This window comes from Dermacentor albipictus, chromosome 1 (assembly GCF_038994185.2).
Source record: "Dermacentor albipictus isolate Rhodes 1998 colony chromosome 1, USDA_Dalb.pri_finalv2, whole genome shotgun sequence".
Lineage (NCBI taxonomy): Eukaryota > Metazoa > Arthropoda > Arachnida > Ixodida > Ixodidae > Dermacentor > Dermacentor albipictus.
In genome coordinates, this window is record NC_091821.1 from 12080524 (window position 1) to 12102974 (window position 22451).

At 44.3% G+C, this 22451-nt stretch overlaps 2 protein-coding genes across 3 annotated transcripts in view; one reads left to right on the top strand and one right to left on the bottom strand.

Annotated features, from left to right (window-relative positions):
- The window catches only part of LOC139054116 (neprilysin-1-like), a 68253-nt gene extending 62327 nt beyond the window's left edge, over positions 1–5926 (bottom strand). Inside the window, exons 1-2 of the mRNA XM_070530689.1 lie at positions 5846–5926; positions 2398–2462 (exon numbers count right to left, since the gene is read on the bottom strand). Of these exons, the coding sequence (XP_070386790.1) occupies positions 2398–2462; positions 5846–5926 (146 nt within the window). The remainder of the gene's footprint in view (positions 1–2397; positions 2463–5845) is intronic.
- Positions 5927–14313: 8387 nt separating this feature from the next.
- Positions 14314–22451, top strand: part of LOC139060187 (growth hormone-inducible transmembrane protein-like) — a 34339-nt gene continuing 26201 nt past the window's right edge. Inside the window, exons 1-2 of one of the 2 annotated variants that reach the window (XM_070539138.1) lie at positions 14314–14442; positions 20228–20480. In XM_070539138.1, the coding sequence (XP_070395239.1) occupies positions 20270–20480 (211 nt within the window). In that variant the 5' untranslated portion in view covers positions 14314–14442; positions 20228–20269. Of the gene's footprint in view, positions 14548–20227; positions 20481–22451 lie in introns of both variants that reach the window. The other variant, XM_070539137.1, reaches the window with a different exon arrangement.

Consider the following 22451-nt stretch of genomic DNA (forward strand, 5'->3'; position numbering starts at 1 on the left):
CTGGCATTATTCTTTATTGCCTTTCGCCACACTTTGACGTTTTTTAACTTTGGTATTGTTGTTTTGTTGCCATTTAACCCACCGTGCTTGGACCTGTACAAGGTTTGCAGTATTGAAGAAACAAAGAAAGAAAGTTGTGTCGCAATAAAAGCTCATATGGGGGAGAGTAGAAACGTTGATCGTGAACTGCTGATCAATTGATTCATGAGGTCTAACGTCCCGAAGCAACACTGCGGCAATGAGATACGCCGTTCTGAAGAACTTTGGATTAATTTGGATCACCGACGGTTCCTTAACGCGTGCTTAAATCTGGGCATTCATTCATTCATTCATTCATTCATTCATTCATTCATTCATTCATTCATACTGCGATTTTACGCATGACATTAGCAGCATGGTACACGTGTAACTAGACAGACCAGGAGCAAAAATGGTGGAAATACATTCAATATAGAACAAGTTCTTGTGAACGACATGACAGGCATCACCATTTTTATTATTCTGGGTACAAATAATAGATGATGAAACAAAATGTGAAAATATGATCAAATAATGAATGAAAAATGTCGCAGTTTTTCCCGAAAGGCGAAGCCTCCATTTCGATAGCAAATTATGAGACAGCTAAATGCAGTAAAATTAGTAGCTTTACCAGCTGCACAAACTGCTTTAAGCATTATCTCACTAAATCAACAAGCACGATGTCACGCGCGCATAGGCAAACACGAACACATCTCACTCGATGACCGCGGAGACTCTCTGTCATCAGCGTGACGAAGAGCGACAGCAGCTGTGAGCGAATTCGACTCCCTGCTGGCCCTCGCTTCAACGCGAAGTGGGCGCGCGAGAACATAGCACATACGAAGCCATCAGCTACCTCGCTCGAGTCGGCGAGACTTCGAGCCCGCGGCAGATTACAGTCAAACCTCGATATAACGAACACGCATATAACGAATTATTGAATATATCGAACTCTTCCGAAATATTTTTGTCAAACACATGTATTTTTAACTTCCTATAGCGAACGCGGTTTGGCATAAAACGGATATAACGAACTTCGCGACGCCAAGCCCTACCTCACTGTAATAGCAGGTGGCAGGCTTCGTTGCACTACAAGTGTGTTGTGCGGCGCAGCAAACGTTCAGAACTACCTCGCAGGCGCTGACAGCGCCACAGATGCCACGTCGTCATCGAGAGTTGACAGCCAAAGAAATCGTCCGCATCTCACAACCGCTGACAGCGCCGCCTTCAGCAGCGGCGGCAGCGGCGTGACCGCAGACGAAGCTCAGGCTGACCCTGTAGACGATGAGAACATTCCGACTTCACAAGAAGCACTTGCTGCGTTGGATTTATTGCGCCGCCACTGCAGTGCTATTGAGGGCAGTGGGTTTGCCCTTGTTGAGTGTTTGCAAACTGTGGAACAGGGCGTGATACGGAATGCGATCAACACCAAGAAGCAGGCCGCGATAACGCAGTTCTTTGTGTGTGTAAATAAATGAACGTGACCCAAGTAAGCATCGTTCGAGTTGCTGTGCCTTCTCTGATTGAATTTTGCTCCTCTTGCATGCATTTTTTACGAAATTTTATATTACGAATTATGGATATAGCGAACTAATTTCCGACTTTTTAACTGTTCGTTATAACGAGGTATCACTTACCTCCAAGATAAGACGCGCGCAGCCGCGCCATGCGCTGCCGCGACCGGAGTAGCAGCAGCGGGGACGCCCGCTACCCTCCCCTCTCCCCCTCCTAGCGCACACTCATCTCCGCGCTCCCTCCCTTGCGCGCGCGAAAAGTTGGCCTGCACCCTTCCCACATTCCCCTTGTGCGCGCGCGAGAAGACACCGCCACACCAAGTCACCATCCATCTCGGCGCGTACGTTTCCTCGCACCTATAGCATTCGGCACGGCCGCGATCTGATCGCACTTGGAATTCATGGGGAACATCACGGCGACGGCGACGGCGAAAATTCGTCTGGAGTGTCCATATAATTGCCATCGAAAAAATAATTTCAAAACACTCAATTTCGGCCAAAACAAAATTCTGCCATGATGGTGTATGTTTCGAAAGTCAACAGCGAATTCTGGGTTGCTATTTTGTCAGACAGCCTATTCCGCTCAACTACAGTTCTGCAAAAATATGACTGCTTAAAGCAGTGAACAAGTGTAGTAAATGGAATTACAGCAAGTGAGTGTCTTTGGGAGCGTAGCCTGTTGAATCGGTGAAAACTCCAGACGTATCTGCCATTGAAAACTTCCACAACGCCTTCGCAAGCTAGCTCTTCATGAAGCCATCATCTTCGCTTTTCCTCTCTTAAAAAGCCGGCCTAACACGGGACCCTGCGCTCGACAGCTTGGGCTGCATGGATTCTTTCCTGCCTCCATGCTCGGCTGACACACCTTGTGTTGTCGCACGCATATGTCTTTTCGGAAGAGCGTGCGCTGAGCGGGGGCAGCTGAAGTAACTGTGGCGCGGCGGTGGAAAACACAATAACTTATGTGACATGACCACGTGTTGGGCCGACTTTGCTAGTCCAGTGACGCTTATTTCTTTCCTCCATACTTGCTGACTGGTCGCGGCCGATCACGCGGTGTGCGAAAATGGCGGCCATGACGTCATCAGTTAGTTTCGGCGCCCGCGATACACAAAAGCATGGTCTTGGAGAATAATTTTATTGTTTTGAGGAGGCGGCGTGATGTGGACACAACCTATTAATTCATAGCATGTAGTAATAGCGCAGAAACTACTGAGCATGGTTTTGTTAACATTTCGAAGTATCCATCAACGGATAAATGAGGACACAAGTACAGTATACGTTACTTTATGGTGGCTAGAAGGAGCAGCGTGATGGGCGGGAACGAGAATCTGCACAAAATAACAATGAAAACTGGCGTCCCTACAAGTTGAGCTATAGCAAGGTACGAGCTACCTTTTGGCTTTTTCTTACCTAGTTAATAACTTCCGCACATAAGTGCTTTTATGCAATCGCTATGTTTTGCCTGCTCGTGCAAAAAGAGCTAGAATCTGCGCAATGACAGCCGCGAGTGCGTTGTATCTGTCATTTGTCGGTGACTGACGTCGGTAATCTTGTTCTTTTCCCCTAGTGAAATGGCACAACCCACTCGGTCCACTCTGGACCCACTCTGGGGGATCGGCCATGAATCGGGTGGTGCAAAAACTGTTCTAATTTTTTTCATAAATTAGGGTGAAGTGAAATAAGTATCTTACAAATTGGATTTAAAGTGTCTACTGTTACAGATATGAATGATCAATTATATAAGTATTACATCAAAAAGAAGTTAGTGAGCATAATAAGTGTTAAGAAGAATTCTAGCATGCAATTGTTTTTGTCTCACGCAGAAAGATGCAGAGGGCTTCACAAACGTTCCCGTGGCCGTAACCTAAGGAAATAATTACAAGAAGAGTCAAATTCAAGCCAAGCTCCTGGAAGGGTTTTTCTAAAAATATTTTCCGTTGAATAATGAAACGGCGGCATGCCATAAAGAAGCGTTCAAGAGATTCACTCTCATTGCATAAAGGGCACAAGGGCGATGTAAGCCAGACCAGACCTGTGGAGCTAAACATTCAGTGGGGGGACTCGGCACCGTAGTCTCGTAATCGTTACTTGAATTTTTCTAGTGGCGCACCATTTGTTGCTCCAAGGAAAATTGAGATGCGGGAAATCAGATGTTGACAACGATAATTGCGCGAAGTTATTTGTGGTAGTATATTTTCTGAATCGCGCCGCAGTGATGAAGGCTGACGTAGGTAAAACGGAGATTATAGGACCATCGTGAGATGCTACTGCGAGTGAAGTTTTTTTTTTTCCTGCCTGCTTACAGGAAGGAGTGCATCTGCATATTCGTTTAAGGCTAAACCTTTGTAGCCTGGCACCCACACTAAGCGAATGAGACGTAAGTGTCTTGGGAGAAGAGAATATAAAGTTGCTAGTGAATCTGACAACTTGGATGTGGTTAGTGAAAAGCGGACAGACAGGCAATCAGTTAAGATTACGGCTTATGAAAGAGATGATGGCAATTTGCGTAAAGCTAAGACAATTGCCAATAATTCCGCCTAAAAGATAGGCCTGAAGGCAGGTATAGCCGAGTGGAAAAAAGACTAACTTAGATGTGGTGATACAATGACCACACCTGTCTGTTCTTCACAGACGGAAGCAGCACTTGCTATAACGGCCTTTGTATCCAGGTGTGCAAGGTGGTCTTCCAAAATACTATTCAGATATTTATAGGGAAGATGTTTGGCATTGTCTGGGAAAATATCATCAAATTCAATTTTAGCGACTGGAAAAGAGGAATTTAGTAAGACTACATCGCATAGGTGAACATTTATTGGGTCCAATAGTTTGCGTACCAAATCAACTTGAAGGCAACGTGAGTGACATCATTGATAGCTAAAAAATGAGGCGGATTCGTTAATGAAAACATTGTGATCTCCTCTGTGGTGATGCATATATCTCTAGAAAAGTTTGTATTGTTAGAATATGAAATCGCATGAGAAGGCAGGTGTGTTTCTTGATATAGGACATCATCAGCGACAAATTTAGGAAGCCCAAAACATAAACGTAATGCATTTAGTTCTAATAGAACCAGAAGCCGAATTTTATATGCAGGCCCGCCAGAAAACAAAGCGCAGCCAAACTCTATTATCGGGCGAACACGCATGCAATAGATGATTGTGTTGTGATTGTGATGATGATGGCATGCCGACGCAACCGTGAACGATTGCTGATAAGTATACGCAGCATTCCTACTGCGCGTGCTCCCTTTGATGTAATATGATCTATATTAAAACTCCAATTAAGCTTTTCTGTGTATATTACTCCCATATATTTAAGTGAATTCAGCTGTGGGATACTTTCTTGTCGATAAAGAATCGAAATTTCAACAGGAAAGCTTTGAGGGAAAATTAGGACGGCGCTTTTTCTGATATTAATGGTATCTTCGACTGGTCGCCTGTATGCCCCGAAGCAGAGTCGGGTAGATCGGTCGTTTCCCGAGCTCAAAGGTAGGGGACAAGCGCGCAAGCCGAACGTGCGACTCGCTCTCGGAGGAGGAAATTGCTGATGCGTAACCACGTGACTACTGCCAACGTCCGATGTTTCGCCTATCCAAAGCTCCCGGCGCTGCTGGAAAGACCGGCGGACGTGCCGGCGGGACGAACGTTCATCGAGACGCCAGCATGCAGTGACCTAGGTTGCCAAGGTTACGGGTGGGCCGTCGCCAACGGCAGCGACCCGGCGCTGCGATGACGTTTCAGTCTCGATGACTGCTCCGACGACAGGGCTCGGAGCGCCTCAGAGCGCTCCAAGATGGAGGAGAGCAATCGAGAAGAACCAGCCGAATGCAGGGCGCGCACCCTCTTTCAACCAGCCGAACACAACGCCGCTCGCGAGAGCGTTCCAGAGTGCTCAGAAACGACCAGCCGAAGATAGCATAAGAGAGAGGTTTTTTTTTTTTTGGCAGTGGCAGCAGCACCCAGCGAACATAACCACTTACTCTGCTGCCGAAACTGTGCAGATACGACGGAGAGCGGTCTTCACCTGGATCGTCTGAAGTTGCCCGGCCCCATCGGACACGGCGGGCTGCCTGGGTTCCCCTGCCACTCGTGACCGTTCTACTCCTGTTCTACTGCACAACCGGCTTCGCACGAAATCACTGCTGCTATCATCGCTGCAAGCATCCAGTGCGCCTGCGCGCCTGACGGAGCCATCGACCATATAAATATCGGAAGCACCTGGCGAAGCGTTTCATTTGGCAGCGGCAGCAGCACCCAGCGACATAACCACTTACTCTGCTGCCGAAACTGTGCAGGTTAGTTTGTACTCACATTCTTCTTCTTGATGGTGCTTGTGCTGCGGTCGCTGCCAAAGACCTGTAGTGTACTTTCATGTGTTGGTTCTAGCGACATCTTGTCGCAGTGAAAACCATGTCTAACGTCTGCTGCACCTGTAATGTGGTCTTTCTTGAGAGCGAAGGACGCGTAGTTTGTTCAGAGTGCGCACACGAGTACCATTTCGGAAAATGTGCGGAGCTGGCGGAAAAGTCTTTCAAAGGAAAATCTGACACTGCAAAGAAAGCGTGGCGATGCCAAGATTGTCGGAGCCCGGCGTCACATGGTAGCTGCAGTGATGAAAGCAAGACCGATGCAGATATAAAGGCCATCCTTACATCTATTAATCTGAAGCTTGAAAGCCTGCCAGCCCTCGTAACTCGAGTGGACGCCATAGAAGAATCTATCACGCACATGTCTGCCATTTTTGAAGATTTAAAAAACACAATCGGTGTGCAAGAAAATGAGATTAGAGTGCTCAGAAAGAAGGTGCAAGAACTGGAGGAAAGGGATAAAAACAACTTATCAGCTCAAGTACAACTTCGACGAGAAGTAAATGATCTTGAGTTTAGAAATGGGCAGCTTAATTTGGAAGTTCATGGTGTTCCTTCTCTGAAAGATGAAAACTTGCTCACGATATTGAATGAGGTTGCCGATAAGCTCAAGGCACCTCATCTTGTTGAACAGGACATTGCCTCGGCACACAGGCTGCCTGCTGAGAAAGATAAGATACCCGGCATAATCGTGCGCTTCACAAGGCAGGCGATCAGGGAATCGTGGTTGCGTAAGAAGAACAACCTAAAAGACAGTAACCCACACATCTTCATCCAAGAAAACTTAACCAGGCACAACCGAGAACTGCTTCTAGCAACAATAAACTGGGCGAAAGAGGCCAAGTTCAAATATGTATGGTATACCCATGGGAAGGTTATTGTGCGTATGACGGATGGGGCAAACGCAATCCATATTAAATGCCTTGAGGACCTTCATCGCCTTCAGCCAAAATGAAGTGTGTACTGAGTGCTATACTTAAGGGAAGAGGGCAAAGATGTATGAGCACACTTTTTACTCACCAGATGACCTGAACATTATGGTATCTAATTTTAGGTCTTCCGTACTAAAATGTGTACACCTAAACGCAAGGTCTGTCCGCAACAAAATATTTTCTTTAGAAGAATTATTCACTCAATTTTCTTTTAGGTTTTCTGTTATTATGTTCAGTGAAACATGGAGCACGAACGAGAGTGATGTTTTCAGAATGAAAGGCTACAATGCGTACTACATCAACCGCCCTTGTGGTCGCGGAGGTGGCACTGCAATTCTCACTTTGGAACAAATGGACTATGAACTGCTTGATTCATTTAGCATAGTGACTCCAGACTATGAAGTGTTAACTTTAATTGCAGATAAGGAAATATATTCGGTCTGTTATCGGCCGCCAAATGGGCATATTTCAACATTTTTTTTATTTTTATGAAGACTTTCTTTCATTTGTTGTAGAAAACAAGTATAAGCTGATCGCCGCAGGTGATTATAATATTGATATGGGTGTTAACACACTTACTAGTACAAATTTTAACAACCTTCTCTTGTCATATGGATTTGACAACGTTATTAAAGAGCCAACAAGAATAACAACTGAATGTGAGTCAGTACTAGACATCTTCATAACAAACCTTTCATCGCAAGATATAATAGCTGGTGTCCTATCATGTTCCATTAGTGATCATCTTCCCGTGTTCCTTTGTTTACAAGTTGCCCGCACTGTAAACTGTTCGTCTGCTGACAGTTTTTACCAGCCAGTAACCGATACGGCTCTTGACGCGTTTAGGAATGAGCTGCTTCAAACAGACTGGCGTGACGTACTGAATAGTCATGATGCTAACAATGCCTACAATGTTTTTTTAGATACCTTCAAAAGATTGTACAATGCGCATTTTTCTGTTAAAAAACGTAAAAAGAGTAGAAAAATTCGAAAGCCATGGGTCACACATGAACTGTATCAACAAATGAGAGCAAAATATAAGCTCTACAGACAGTTCTTAAACACCCGTAATCCTGGTGATTTGGCCGTCTTTAAACGGTATCGGAACCAACTAACGAAACAACTGCGTACTGCACGTAAAGAGTACTTCTCACGTTTTTTGGACGACGAAAATGTGCCGAGTGAGTTGCTCTGGGACAAATTAAACACGCTCTTGCGTCGCGATAACCAACGTACCTGCATTTCTAAACTAACAATTGATGGCCAAGTTTTGCACGACGCGGAACTGGCTGATGCTTTCAATATTTTTTTTACAAATATTAGTACGCCAGGAAGCTCCTCAAATGCATATCAGTATATCAGCACGCGGAATGAAAAATCAATATTTCTACAGCCAGTGAATGTACAAGAAGTAATTTCAACAATAAAAAATTTAAAGAACAGCAGCAGTAGAGATATCGATGAAATTCAAGTAAAACCAGTAAAGTGTGTCGCAGATGTCATTGCACCAGTTCTAACGCATATTTTTAATAAATGTTTGACGACATCGACATTCCCAATGCAAATGCAAACCGCAAAAGTAGTAGTGCTTTTTAAAAAGGGAAGCCGAAATGAATTGGGCAATTACCGTCCGGTGTCTATCTTACCTATATTTTCTAAGCCCCTTGAAAAAAATAATACACTGTAGGGTTGTAAACTTTGTTCATCACTGCGAAATAATAACGAAACACCAGTTTGGGTTTAGGAAGAATATGTCTACAGAATTAGCTCTGCTTCACCAGAAAGAGTATATTTTAACTCAGTTTGAACGCAAGGCAATAGTACTCAGCCTATTTGTCGATGTTTCCAAGGCATTCGACCTGGTGAATCATGATGTTCTGCTGCAGAAGCTGGACTTTTACGGCATACGAGGGTGTGGATTACAGTTATTGCAATCATATTTATCTCATCGATGTCAACTAGTCCAAATAAACAACACACGATCACGAGTGCTGCCACTGCCTTGTGGTGTTCCACAAGGCAGCATATTGGGCCCCTTGCTATTTAACCTGTATATAAATGACATTGTTAACATTAATCAGAACGCCAAATTTATTATATATGCAGATGATACCAGCATACCTTTTTCTGGTAATAACATCGATAAACTTATCACTGATTGCAATGATACCATAGTCAAACTGCAGCAATGGTCCTTATCCAAATACATGAAGATTAACGAAAATAAAACAAAAGCAGTTGTCTTCTGGCCGAAAAATAAACCTGTTCCTCCTCATGCTGATATTGTTTTAAACTCTCACCCAGTTGACATTGTTGACCAGTTTAAATGTCTAGGTGTGATATTCACTGCCAATCTGTCCTGGGAACCGCATGTGAATTTTGTATTAGCCAAACTTGCTCGAATAACCGGTGTAGTCGGTCGTCTCCGGTACGTGCTTTCTACTAAAACAAGAATATTGGTCTATAATTCTCTTTTCTATCCACACGTCAACTATTGCCACCTTGTCTGGGGCACAACTACTTTCTCTAACACAAAAAAAATATTCCATATGCAAAAACGGTATCTACGCCACGTGTACAATGCTCGTCATAATGCGACCACTGCAGAATTCTTTCACAGGGCACATGTTATTACAGCTCACAAGCTATACCGCTACCGTTTGAGTGCTCGGTTTAAATATGAAGTGAAAAAAAAATATTCATAGCCTCGATGCCTTGGCACATTTAGAAAGAAATGAGAAATGTTACAATACTAGACGTGGAGAAAACTGGAAGGTTGCTGTACCACGCTTGAATTCTGGTATGGAACGTTTGTGTTTCTCTCTGCCATCTCTTTTAAACTATTATCAGTCACTGAATTTTGATTTATTTAGTTGCTCCGCTGTTACACTTAGAGGCCTGTTTGCTCATTGACTAACCTGATTTCAGCTATTCTGGTGTTTGTTTTTATCTAGCTCAAGACTTTTTCTTTTCTTCTGCATTTATGAAGTGTCCTGATACGCTTATTGCTTGTTCATTCTTTTGTGTTGACTGTGTTTTATTGATCTGGCTCAGGATTTTTTATTTTATTTATTTGCTTTGATCAAGTGTCTTCATTTGTTTATCGCTTGTTTATGCTCTGGTGCTGTCTAGACGCTGCCTTATATATGGGTCTGCGGACTCGTCAAGCCGCCAAGTGGCCGCTTTTTTTCCGTAGCCCCTCCATCTGTAGCACCTGATGGAAAATAAAAATTTGATTGATTGGTTAATGCCACCAAGCCTCAATTCTAGGCGGCTCATATATAGGACTGGTGCAAAGCATGTAAATGTACCTATGCAGCAATAAATGCTATGTCGTCTGTGTGTACGTACAGTCGAAGACAGAATAAAATGTACCACGGGATCTCCAAAAACGTTCAATTCCCGAGCAGCCTGTAGCAGTAACCAGTAAAACTGCCCACGACAACGTTGTTCGCATATTCTAGTCGAGGTCCAAAATGCAAATACCAGATTGCGTTGTGAGGTTGTGGAGATATTAAGCTTTTTCTTAGATTTCATGGTCTATAATATTCTGTCCGCGACTGTACACATGCACATCATGTTGCAAAGGTACAGTTCACAGTAAAACATTAAACAGGAATGGCGATATAGGACTGATCCTTGTGGTAGACCTTGTGAATATTGATACGTTAAAGAATACAATCCGCGTAGAGAGCCTGCCATCTAAAAATTTATAAACCCACACGACAAAATAATTTGGCAGACCTGCATTCTAAAGCGCGTACATGTTCTACACTGTCATATGCCTTAGTGATATCCAAAGTTGAATACCACTTTCTAGATCGATATGGGCGCACCAAATCGAGCACCCACGTCTGAAGCCAATTTGACATGGGCTCAAAATCATGTTCGCTATCAGTCAATTATCTATGCGGTCATGTAAGATTCTTTCGATGAGTTTTACTAGGTTATATGTAGACCTATTGTTATCTAGTACATAACCGGCACCTAGCTTTTTTTAATAATGGGACTACTTTTGCAAGTCTCCATTCAGGAGGAATCCACGAATTCTTATTAGAATGGTTTACCATGGTACGTAATGCGTGTGACGATATCTTAAATGAAGTTTTTATTATTGCCATAGTAATGCCATCAGGACCTGGCGCTGAATCAGGCCGCTGGTTTAGTACAATTTTTCAGCTCCGAAACTATAACTTCTTTGAAGTCTTCACCATGAGTGCGTGACAGGGCAAAATCGACTTAAAGCGACATTCTAGACCTTTAGCAATATCTTCCAATAATTTTACAAAATCAGAGTGCGTTGGAACCACAGAGTCGACGTTTATTTGTGCCAGAAGAATATTTCTCAGAAATCGAAAGAGTTCTCTTCTGTTGGTAGCCTATGGAAGAAAGCCGAAGTGCTTACATTTAAAGTTGTCTTTCGCATTTGCACCTGTTCTTTTAAACGTTGCTGCCGCGAACTTATAGTCTCTCCAATTGTCGGTAACCTCTATGACACACGATGCGCCTTTTTTTTTCTTTTTGCTTTTCTTTGTCACTTCACGCGTCGAATAGAGTAAAGCTCAGCAGCGGATAAAATGCTGTTATTCCTGTCAAGTGCGAAGCATTTATTGGCAACATTGGCACTTTGACAGCATCTGTATAGCCGCCTCCGTCTTGGTGTTCGCATGGTCGTTTCGTTAACTTGATATGTACCACAATTGGCATAGTATATGACAAGAGTTTATGACGAATATAAGTGATAGGTCATGACATGAATGTCATGTATGTCATAAAACAGCTGTCTATATGTCTTAGTATGCACCAAAATTGGCATATAGTATGACAAGAGCGTATGATGAATTTAAATGATAGGTCATGACATGAATGTCATGGCATGCGTGTTATGTAGGTCATGAAGCAGCCGCCTACATCTTGATGTATACCAAGATTGGCACAGTGTCACAAGAGAGTATGGCGAACATAAATAATAGGTCATGACATGCGTGTCATGTAGTAGGTCATGAAACAGCCGCCTATGTCTTAGTGCTCTCATGTTGTTTCATTAACTACGTAGGCTCCCTGCCCACTGCATCGCATAACATCGATTCCCAGAGGGCGTGGGATCTGCGGGCTTTTAAATGCGAAGCATTTCTTGGCGAACATTTGCCACTTTGACAGTATCTATCTAGCCACCTACGTCTTGGTGCTTGACAGACGTACATGAAATGACAGACAAGATTGACATAGTATGACAAGAGTATATGATGAACGCAAATGATAGGTCATGACATGCGTGTCATGTAGGTCATGAAACCGCCGCCTACGTATTGGTGATCTCATGGTCGTTTCGTTAACTCGGTAGGGTCCGCGCACACTGCTTCGCATAATATCGATTCCCACAGGGCGTGGGATCTGCCGGCTTTTTTTAGTTGAAACCTATACGGCCATTGCGTCATTCGCAAGTATAAATTTTGTTACTTTAATCTCGTATTTAGCAGTGCTTTGCGACAAAAAAAAAAAGATTGTTTTTCGCAACCCAGACCAAGTGACGTGCAAGATAGATTAAGCGTATCACATAAAAAAGGTAAGCTCAGGTTGTCTCGATTAGCCTTGAATAGCTCCCCCACAGAAAGAGAATTAAACTTAGGTTATGCAATTAAGTGATAGCCGAGTGGTTCACTGGTTTCATTTGACCTTCTCTCACTTTTTCTTTCTTGTGTGTAGTGCCCAGCTTATTTCATTTATCACGTACGTGTGCAGTATGATATATACAACAAAACCTTTCCCGGAATGAACATTGTCACTGCATCTGCACTGTCGCTCGCCTTCGCTGTGCTCTTAATTTTTGCCATACGAACAGCAGCCGTGACATGGATTGTTGTAATTTTAAATTATTTTTTTACGCGCCAAAAAGACGATTTAGCTATGTCAGGCACGCCGTAGCAAGCGCTCCAGATTGATTTTGACCACCTGGGTTTCCTTAACGTGCACCATAGTGCACCCAATGCATGGTACACGAGCGTTTTTGCATTCAGTTCCCATCCGAAAACGGCCGTCGCCGTGCCTGTATCGAACCCGCGACCTCGAGCTCAGCAGTGCAACGCCGTAGCGACTAGGCTACTGTGGCGGGTAACATGGAATGATCTCTCAGTCAGCAACACCAGTTTACATTTTTCTTTTTCACAGAGCTTTCTTTACCTTGTGCATGATATTTCGGCGCATACGGAAACACGGGGCGGCATATTGGGTCAGGTGCGGCTGACTGATCACGCGGTATTTCCACAACTTCACCATTGATAATGCGGCGATAACTGCTTTCGGAGAGCGCTACATTGAAGTGTGATCTGCAGACGACGAAGTCGTGAATTCTCTATGTCTCCGTTTCATATTATGAGCCGACTTCTTTTGTCGCAAGACATCCTTCAAAGCTCCAAAGAAAAAAAAAAGCACTACGTTTCTTTTTCCCCTTTTTCGCGCGCACTTTCTACCTATTTTGTCAGCCACGTACAAACACGTGCCTGCTTTTGAAAGCATGACGCTGCTACATCTCACTTCTGGGGTGCACATACAACAAATTAACGCGTTCAGCAAACGGTGAATTTCGAGAATATCGATAACACATTGCAGCGCTCTTCACTAATCTCTGTCATCTTTCCTGAATTCGCGCGCTGCGTTAACACGCGCTGCGGCCGTCGCGCTAGCCGCGCTGGGGACCCTACCACAGACCCTACCTACAGTACCCTACGCGCTCCCGACGACGGCAGCGCCCCCCCGAGCAGTTCTAGCGGCGGTCAAAATTTTCATCGCTTTTTGTGCGTTTCTCTCCCACGGCGCACGCACGGCGCCTGTCACACTACCTTGCCCAAGCAGCGGCAAGCAAAAGACGGCTGAAAGATTCGTATAAAACGTGGGACACAGCGCAAATAGGGACAAAAGAAGAATGAACCAACGCGTCGTTTTTCCTGCTTTTGTTTTGTTTGCAAACCAACTCGCCTACCTGGCTATCATGCTTCGGCTGAAGGGCTGATGGTGTAAAGGTAGCGAAATTACAAATGCTGAGAACATTTCCTTTCTTTAGGACAGTTAAATGTTTTTCCCTTGCTTTTCCAGTGGTTTGATAGCGCGAACAAATGACCTTTGAGGCCGAGAATCATCGCACCATGAAGGTCAAAAGAGCGGCCATGGCAGCGTGGGCTACCACCATGGCTACCACCCTTGTTTGGATGGGGATACCGTACACTCTTAAACAAGTGTACACCCTTTGGGCTGTGTGTTTGCCGCACAACGATAATCGTCATCTGCCTTGCTTGCGTTTCCTTTCTTGAAAACGCTGCGCTCGTTACTTTCCTGTCGAGAATGATCTGTCATGCTGATAACACGCATGCGGTTCGTAACTTGGAAGTACCGGGCTCGCAGTGTTAAAGAAAGGAAATGCGTTCAAGACATGACAATTATCGCTGTGTGGCAAGATATGACCCAAAGGGTGTAATTTTGCTTATAAGAGTATAGGCCGCACCGCCGAACGCCCTCTCCTCTTGTGTACTCCAGCATCCAGCGTCCGTCGCATCACCACAGCCATCAACAGGAGCGAGCCACTGATTCCACTAGAGGGAGCAAGCTTGCAGAGGTACCGTACAGTTGTTCGCGAACTTTCGGTTCACATTTGCTAGAGTTTTCTGTTTTCGCGAAGTTGTTGGTCATTTCTGAACCCATCTGAGTCAACTCCAGCACTGTAAGCACACGATTCTTGTAGTATATCTGTTTTCTCGCCAGCACAAATGGTGGTGTCCGACTCCTTCAGCACATTGGCTGTGACGCTACCCTTTAGATACATGCTCCCGGCTTTTCTCGAAGCATTCATTTTTATCAGTTCCGTAAGGTAGTATTACGTGTACCAATAGATTTAGCATATTCCTATGTAATTTTCTACATCACTTGCCTTTCTTCGCGAAAGTGGCGCATGATTTTCATTATTGCGTCTGATTTACATCGATAATTGCGTCATCTTGAATCTATAGCCTATAGTGCTTTTTCTCGGCATTCTATAAGCCGCGAAAGGGGCGATAATCAGCTTTGCAAGTTTCTTCAACCTATAAAACTTAATTCTGCCCTTTCATTGACCTTTTTTTTTTCGTTCCGTCGATTAGCCCATGGTGATGCAATTAAACTTGTCCGGTTCTTTTGCGGGCAAGATTCTGACTGGTGTTGTATCGCGTGCCGATTTTTTCTTTGCTTCGATAGATTGGATTTTTTACAGGTACTGCTCCAGGAGGGCACATGTAACCGGCAACGCAGCGTAACGCATGTAACGCAGCGTTTGTTTCCGGTTTTTTGGGTCTTATGTATGGGTATGCGAGTAGTGATTCTTGACACCGAATAGGATATCAATCTAATAGTTCCAGAAGCAAATTAAATCTAATACCGAATACTTTTCGAATAATGAAGAGCTGTTATCACAATTAATATAAAACAATGTTCAGATCCTAGTATACTTAAATTTGGCAAGTTTCTATCGATACATAGCATTTTATGAAGGATTGTTTATTGAATGCACAAATGGTGCCTTAGCAGCAAAAAGGTAGTTTCTTCGCGTGCTCAGGGCTCTTAGGCAGTGCGAATAACCGCTGTCCACCTTATAAGGTATGGCTACCTAAGTGACGTAGCCTACTCCGCTACGCAAGCTCTCTTGTTCTATGTCTACTACGCCCGCGGAGGTCAACATTTACCCTACTTTTGCTTCAATTTTATGTCTATTTGGACACAGTTGATGTTTTGAAATATACCAAACTTTTTCGGAAAATATTTGCATTGACAAATAGGAGACTATTTGATTTGTTATTCGAAAGTTTAGAATATTCGCACACCTATAGTATTATGTAACTGGCGGTAGTTACCAAATGACTTGTATGAAAATGTTTACTTGGTTCTTGTACAGGCATGTTGGCGTTTGGCTGCTGCAAACAGTATCAAGTGAATGCCAGCACATAGCAGACTGAAATGTTGTAAAAAGTCTATGGGCCAACAGGAATGCGGTTCCTTCTAGATATGGTGCAAAAAAGTATACATACACACGAAGAAGACACAGCAGACGAGCATGAGCGCTACTACAAACTGTTAATTTCAATCTACACACACTCTAATTTTATAAATTGAGCCATATGCAGGTGTCATGCCCCCTTCCCCATGCAAAGTTGATAAAACCAAATCTAAGAAAGCGAGCAATACTAAGAAAGGGGGCAATACTGCTATTTGCTTCAGACAACAGGTTAGGAAGACCAGTCTAGCACTGTGTAAAAGAATAGAAGCTTCGCTTATACAGGCAGGTGAATTCTGGCAGATAAAGAATGCATATAAAGCCACTCAAGCTGTGTAGTTTGCAGACTTGCCCAAGATGGTGGTCTCATAAAATCAAGCCTTGCAACAATGTGTGCTGATATAACGCAACCGAGTGTGCATATTTGTCTTTTTTTTTTTTCTCTCGGCCTTTAGCGCATGCTCCCCGAGCCGGTCGTTGACACACCATCTGGCTTGGCCGATGTGCACACTTCTGCACTTCAAGGGAATGGAATATACCACTCATGTCGCACATCTTGCATAGGGGCAGTCATGCCTGTTTTGGTAACCTCATTCGCAGTCATCGCAAATTCGAGGGCAGAGCCTGGAAAGCTTGCTAGGAGATGTGAAGCCCACAGGAATACGATGCCTGTTCGCAACCTTATTGAATGTGTGCGAGACCTTAGGCACATAAGGCATCATTAAGGGTCTCGCCGTCTGTCGCTGGGTCTCCGCCCTTTCCATTCCAGCTCTGTTTACCTTCTGCAGGAGGGATTAGGCCACCGCACCAGTAACCAAATTGGGGAATCCCGCTCCCTTGTAGGCGACCAATGTGATATTTCAATCTGTGCTCCATGGTATGTGGGCACGACTTTCGGAGCACAGCATCCAGGCACTGAAACTCAATGCCCCTTTTTAGTATGAGTGGGCAGAGCCAAAAGTCAAAAGAACTTTCTTGACCCATGGGAGGTACTCTCAACATACATAGTATGTTGGGAGTGAAACTCAAACCCTGCAGTGCAGGGTTTGAGTTTCACTCATGAATTGCCTAGCACTGAGGGGTTACAGTTCCTTGATCTTATGCTAAGGTTTCGCAGAGACTGTGTATGTTGGGAGTACCTCCCATGGGTCAAAAAGGTTCTTTTGCCTTTTGACTCTGCCCAATCAAAAATACTACAAAGGGGTATCGCGTTTCAGTGCCTGGATGCTGCGTTCCGAAAGTCGTCCCCACATACCGTGGAGCATAAAGTAAAAAATCAGATTGGTCACCTATTGGCAGCGGGATTCCCTGAGTTGCTTATTGGTGCGGTGGCCGAATCTCTCCTGCAGAAAGTAGAAAACAGAGCTGGAACAGCAAGGGTGGAGACCCAGCGACAGACGGTGAGACCCTTAATATATATATAGAGAGAAAAAGGCAAAGGAAAGACAGGGAGGTTAACCAGAGATTATCTCCGGTTGGCTAGCCTGTACTGGGGGAGGGGAAAGGGGAAGCGATAGGTGAGAGGGAGAAGGATTAAAAAAAAGAAACTACACACACAAACACACACGTACACACACTGTTTCTGTGGGCACTGTCACGCAGCCCGCAAAGGCGTTCCTATTGTGATGCAGTGCACCGTACAATCCTGAGTCACACAGTGAAGTCATAATCTGTCAGAAAGTCCAGTGTCTTTTAAATACCGCAGCAGCGCCTTCATAGCCGATCGCGCCGATGTTCGCGTAGGCCAGTGTCCAAGGATCTTGTTTTCTGACAGTGGGCGATGGTCCAGTTTGACCATCGCCACATCAATCCATCGCACACATTCAATAAGGTTGCGAACAGGCATCGTATTCCTGTGGGCTTCACATCTCCTAGCAAGCTTTCCAGGCTCAGCCCTCGAATTTGCGATCACGGCAAACAAGGTCGCCAAACCAGGGATGAACGGCCCTACGTAAGGTGCTCGACAGGAGTGGTATATTGCATTCTCTTGAAGTGCATATGTATGTTCATCAGCCAATCCGAACAGTATGTCAACGACCGGCTCGGGGAGCGTACGGTAAAAGCTGAAAAAAAAAAAAAGACGTCAAATATGCATACTTGGTTGCACATATCGCCACGTGTGGTTGTGAAGCGCGATTTTATGAGATGATCATATTAGGCAAGTCTGCAAACTACACGGCTCGAGTGGCTTTAGATGCATTCTCTATTGGCAAGAATTCACCAGTCTGTATTAGTGAAGCGTTTATTATTTTGCACAGTGCTGAATTGAACTTCCTGAACTCTGTTGTCTGAAGCAGATAGCAGTATTGCTCACTTTTTAAGATGCGTTTTTATCAACTTTGCATGAAAAGGGGGCTTGACACCTGTACATGGCTCACTTTATACAATCGGAGGGCGTGTTGATTGAAATGAACAGTTGGTAGTAGCGCTCGTCCTCGTCTGCCATGTCTTTTGTGTGTGTGTACTTTTTTGCACTATATCTCGAGGTAACTATGTTAGACCAACTAGCCCAATAGACAGTCTTTCTGGGGGGAATGTGGTTCACATGTGCAGGCCCAAAGAACTCTACATTAAGTACTATTTTGATCTTTTTTAAGCATGAACACGGCAGTCTAATACTATTAGCACAGTCTAAGAGTGGTGCAGAAAAGCTTCGTGCATGTTCAGCAGGTGCAGCGTAAAAAAAAATTCTTCGTGCACATGTCGTGTCCTTACACCTGTCTGCTACGCAGTGCTGTCACGGCTGACAAATGAAGTACCATCTTCTGGAAAATGTATGTCAGGGTGCATGATAGGATGCCTGGTGAAGCGTCAATTTGATCTACCACTGCAGACTAGCGATGAGCATTTGTTTGTGAAGAGTTGTAAAATCTGAGAAGAGACATAAATTTCATGCCTGTTGTCTACAATTTACTCCAGTGTAGAATGACAGAAATGGTTTCACCCGAGTAATGTTTCACCAAGTATCCCAATGCAAAGCAGTGGTTAATTTCAGCTAGCAGCTATTAAGTTTCTTCATTTAGCTCGCACTTGAATAAATAGTTTAGGGACAATTAGGAACTGGTCTGTAACTTCCTTTGTACACCCCATTACCTTCTTTTATTGAAATTACAGTATGAAAAAATTTGGGGGCAGAAATGGCAGCGAAAATTATACTTCATGGTATTTAGCCCAGACCAAGGTTGAGGAACGTGCCATTTGATCTTACAGTTGCGTAGTGTGGCCTATGAGTTAGATGCGACCCACAGTGAAGGAAAGAAAAGTGCCTAGCAATGACATGCAATAATTTCAGTCATGTAATGCTGTAAAGGGAGGCCACTCTAGTCACACATGCACAGAACGTTTCTATGGTGCCACTAGGCTGCAACCGTGGTACTGAAAGCCACGTGCTTCCATGTTAATGCTAAAAAAAAGATCAAGGTCGTACATTGTTGCACCGTTTTCCATTTTCACATTAATTGACAGAAGGAGACACGAGCGTGTAGTGCCCAGAAATGTAAAAGTGATCTTTGTAACCATTGCCAAAAATTTTCCAGGCCAATTGCTGCATGTGCAACTGGAGCTATTGCCAAGCCATGTGCTGGTACCACGGTTGTATCCAAATGGTTTCAGTTATAACCAAATGGTTTCTGCAAAAACCTCCAGTGTGGAAGGCTTCTGTGAAAGGAAAGTTTAACATCCTTTTGCCCATAGCCACACACTGCAAAGGGAAACTGATACTAATTCTTTAGAAAGCAAACATGTAGTGGACAAAGACTTCTACCTGGTCAGAAAATTCAATCCAGTACCACCATGAGATCAGAAAGTAGTCGGGTATATGGTGAATTTTCCTGTTCAAAAACACAAGGCTCCGCTCACTCTCTCAGAAGCTTTAATGGCAAAGCATAGGAGCCCAACCATAGGGCTGTAGCAGCCTGTGTCACTCGCTCATTGGCCACAAAGATTTTGGCTATGACGCTTTAGTTAAAAAGCTGCAACGCTTGTTTTGACTGTAATAGACAACACAGGCTGAGCTCTGGGTTAAGTATAATTCAGAACAGGAGCATGCACCGATAAGTACACTGCTGCAGTCTGACAAGTGAATAAGTGTGCTTACATATTCACAGATTTGTACAACTATGCCAAGTTGCACAAGAAAATAGCCCTGCCCCCCCCCCCCTTTTTTTTTTAATAGTTACTTACCTTGAACAGACTTCCTTGTCACCTGTAGGCACAAATTAGCTTGCAGTGGGTAACCCATTCGGAGATGAAATTGCAATTGTTAAGTGGAAATAACACTGTGCCCAAACACATCTTGCCGTATCTATTGTTTTTCTAGTCCTGCTACGCTGTAGTTTATTTGGCTGCATTCAGAAGTACATCTGCTTTGTTTTTACAGAGGGGCATTCGTTAGGAGCAGCAGCAACATAAAAAGGCCAGCATGCTGGTGGTTTGGAGGTGCTGCCTTTCACCGGCAGCTGTGAGGACATCTGCGAAGACTTTCGCAGCAGGGCCAGCATCCTCACGATGGCCTACGATGACCCAGAAGACTCTGAACATGTCAACGCGACCTCGGTCGGCCCGCTTTCAGGCTGCCACAGCCAAGAGGCGCACACTACGCGAGATAGTCATGGCCCCCGCTGGTGATACAGGTGAGCCATTTCCTTTAGCTGGCCTGGAATTTATAAAATATGACCCTACATATCATCTCTGGAGATGAAAATACCTATCTGCTGCATAGTAAAATGTCCTTAGTAGGATGCACATCTTTAAAGGTGTTGTTCATTGGCTTTAAAATGGCAAGGAGAAAATATGAATGGTGTGTGTGTGTGTGTGTGTGTGTGTGTGTGTGTGTGTGTGTGTGTGTGTGTGTGTGTGTGTGTGTGTGTGTGTGTGTGCGTGTGTGCGTGTGCGTGCGTGCGTGCGTGTGTGTGTGACAAAATTTATTCTGATTTACACAGCAGTCCACACTTATAGAGAACACTGGAGCACATGACACCGGCTCAACAACGCCACCGGTGGCATCTGTGGCGATACTTTTGTGCAGATGCAGCCAGTGCCATGGGCGCGGTGCTCGGCTCATGTCGTCTGCTATTGAGTGTGGCTGCTGCTCGGATTGTCACGGAGAAAGCGCTCACACTTTTCTGGAGTTGGCTGGCAACTGCTTGGTCAGTCTCATAGTCAGCAGTTAGGGCATCACAAAGAATATCACTACATAGAAAATTAGGTTGTCATTTTTATCATTCCAACTTACGAAGTCCGTCATGACAAGCTGTCCTATGTTGTTCTCATTACCTCATGCTGTCATTTGCTGTTAATAGAGGGTGGTGGCACAGCTACAATTGGAATTATCTGTGTGTTTGTTTTATGCCTGTGCATTAAAACATCATTCTAGCCGGTGTGTAGGCTGAACAAGAAACACTCAAGCGACTCAAAAGCATGTTCGTTGGAATGTACAGGGGATAAGCACGATCATCAATATGGGTTATGTATAGCTTTCATGGTAACAATGACGTGTTTATCACAAGTAACAATCACTTTGGTGTGGAGTGCTAAGTTTTGGAGTATGAAAAAGTACTTTAAGTGTTTGGCTTCAAAGTGTCTTGGAGATAGTGCTAGTATGTGTATGCTTTAAATAGTGCATTGGCCTTATTTCCATAACCATAGCTCAACAACATGCTTTCTTTCATTGACCGGAATTCAAACCAAGGTGCAACCATGTGTATCTGTGAGAAATGTAAACCTTTGGCTCGGCAGGCATTTCTTTATAAAGTAAGATCAATGAACAAAAAGGCTGCAGTGTGATTGTGCTGAGGTAAGGCGACGTTTTATCTTGTTGAAGTTAAGCAATGCCATTGAACACATGAACTGATTTCAGAAATGCTTCGTCAGCCGGGCAGGCTGCCGGCGAACGGCTACTGGCAATGAGGACAACCAAAGTGATATTGTAGTGTTGAAAAATTCTTTGAAGCATCTGGGTGCGAGGAAAGTTACTCTTTCCAAACAAAAGAGCAGCTTGATAAGCAGCGGTCCAGCTATGTCACCACTGCTTAGTGTTGGCAGACGACGCAAGCCCAAGCACCACCCATGGCACTCGCTGCACCTGCACAGAACACGCAGTGGCGATGCCAAGTGGGGGCCACATGCTGAGGTGTTCCTTTTAACAATGGACTGCTGTATACATATAAGGGTCACAAGAATGGCATGAAAGTGCCACCCGCCCAACAGTAGCATCAGTCCTCTGCAGCTTTGTGCCACTTTCTGGTGGACAACAGCTCCGCAAAATTTTGTCTGTCCTGCAGATTTCTGCAAAACTTATTTGTTCCTATTTGTTCCTTCAGAGGCATGGCATGAGAAAGCATTGTTTGATGTGAAATTGAGGAAAACTTCCCTTGCATTTTTGAAGAACCCATGCAATGAGATGAGTAACAGAGCCCAAACAAAGGAAGTCTCAGGCTGGAGCCCGAGTCTTCCCTTGTTCGACCACTGTTTTAAGAAGGGTTGAAATCTGGGCCAGTTGGTACATACTTGAACGGAAAAAACCAGTCAAAAACACAAAGGACCAGAGGAGAAGTTCACGACACAACGACTGGTCGTTGTGTCGTGAACTTCTCCTCTGGTCC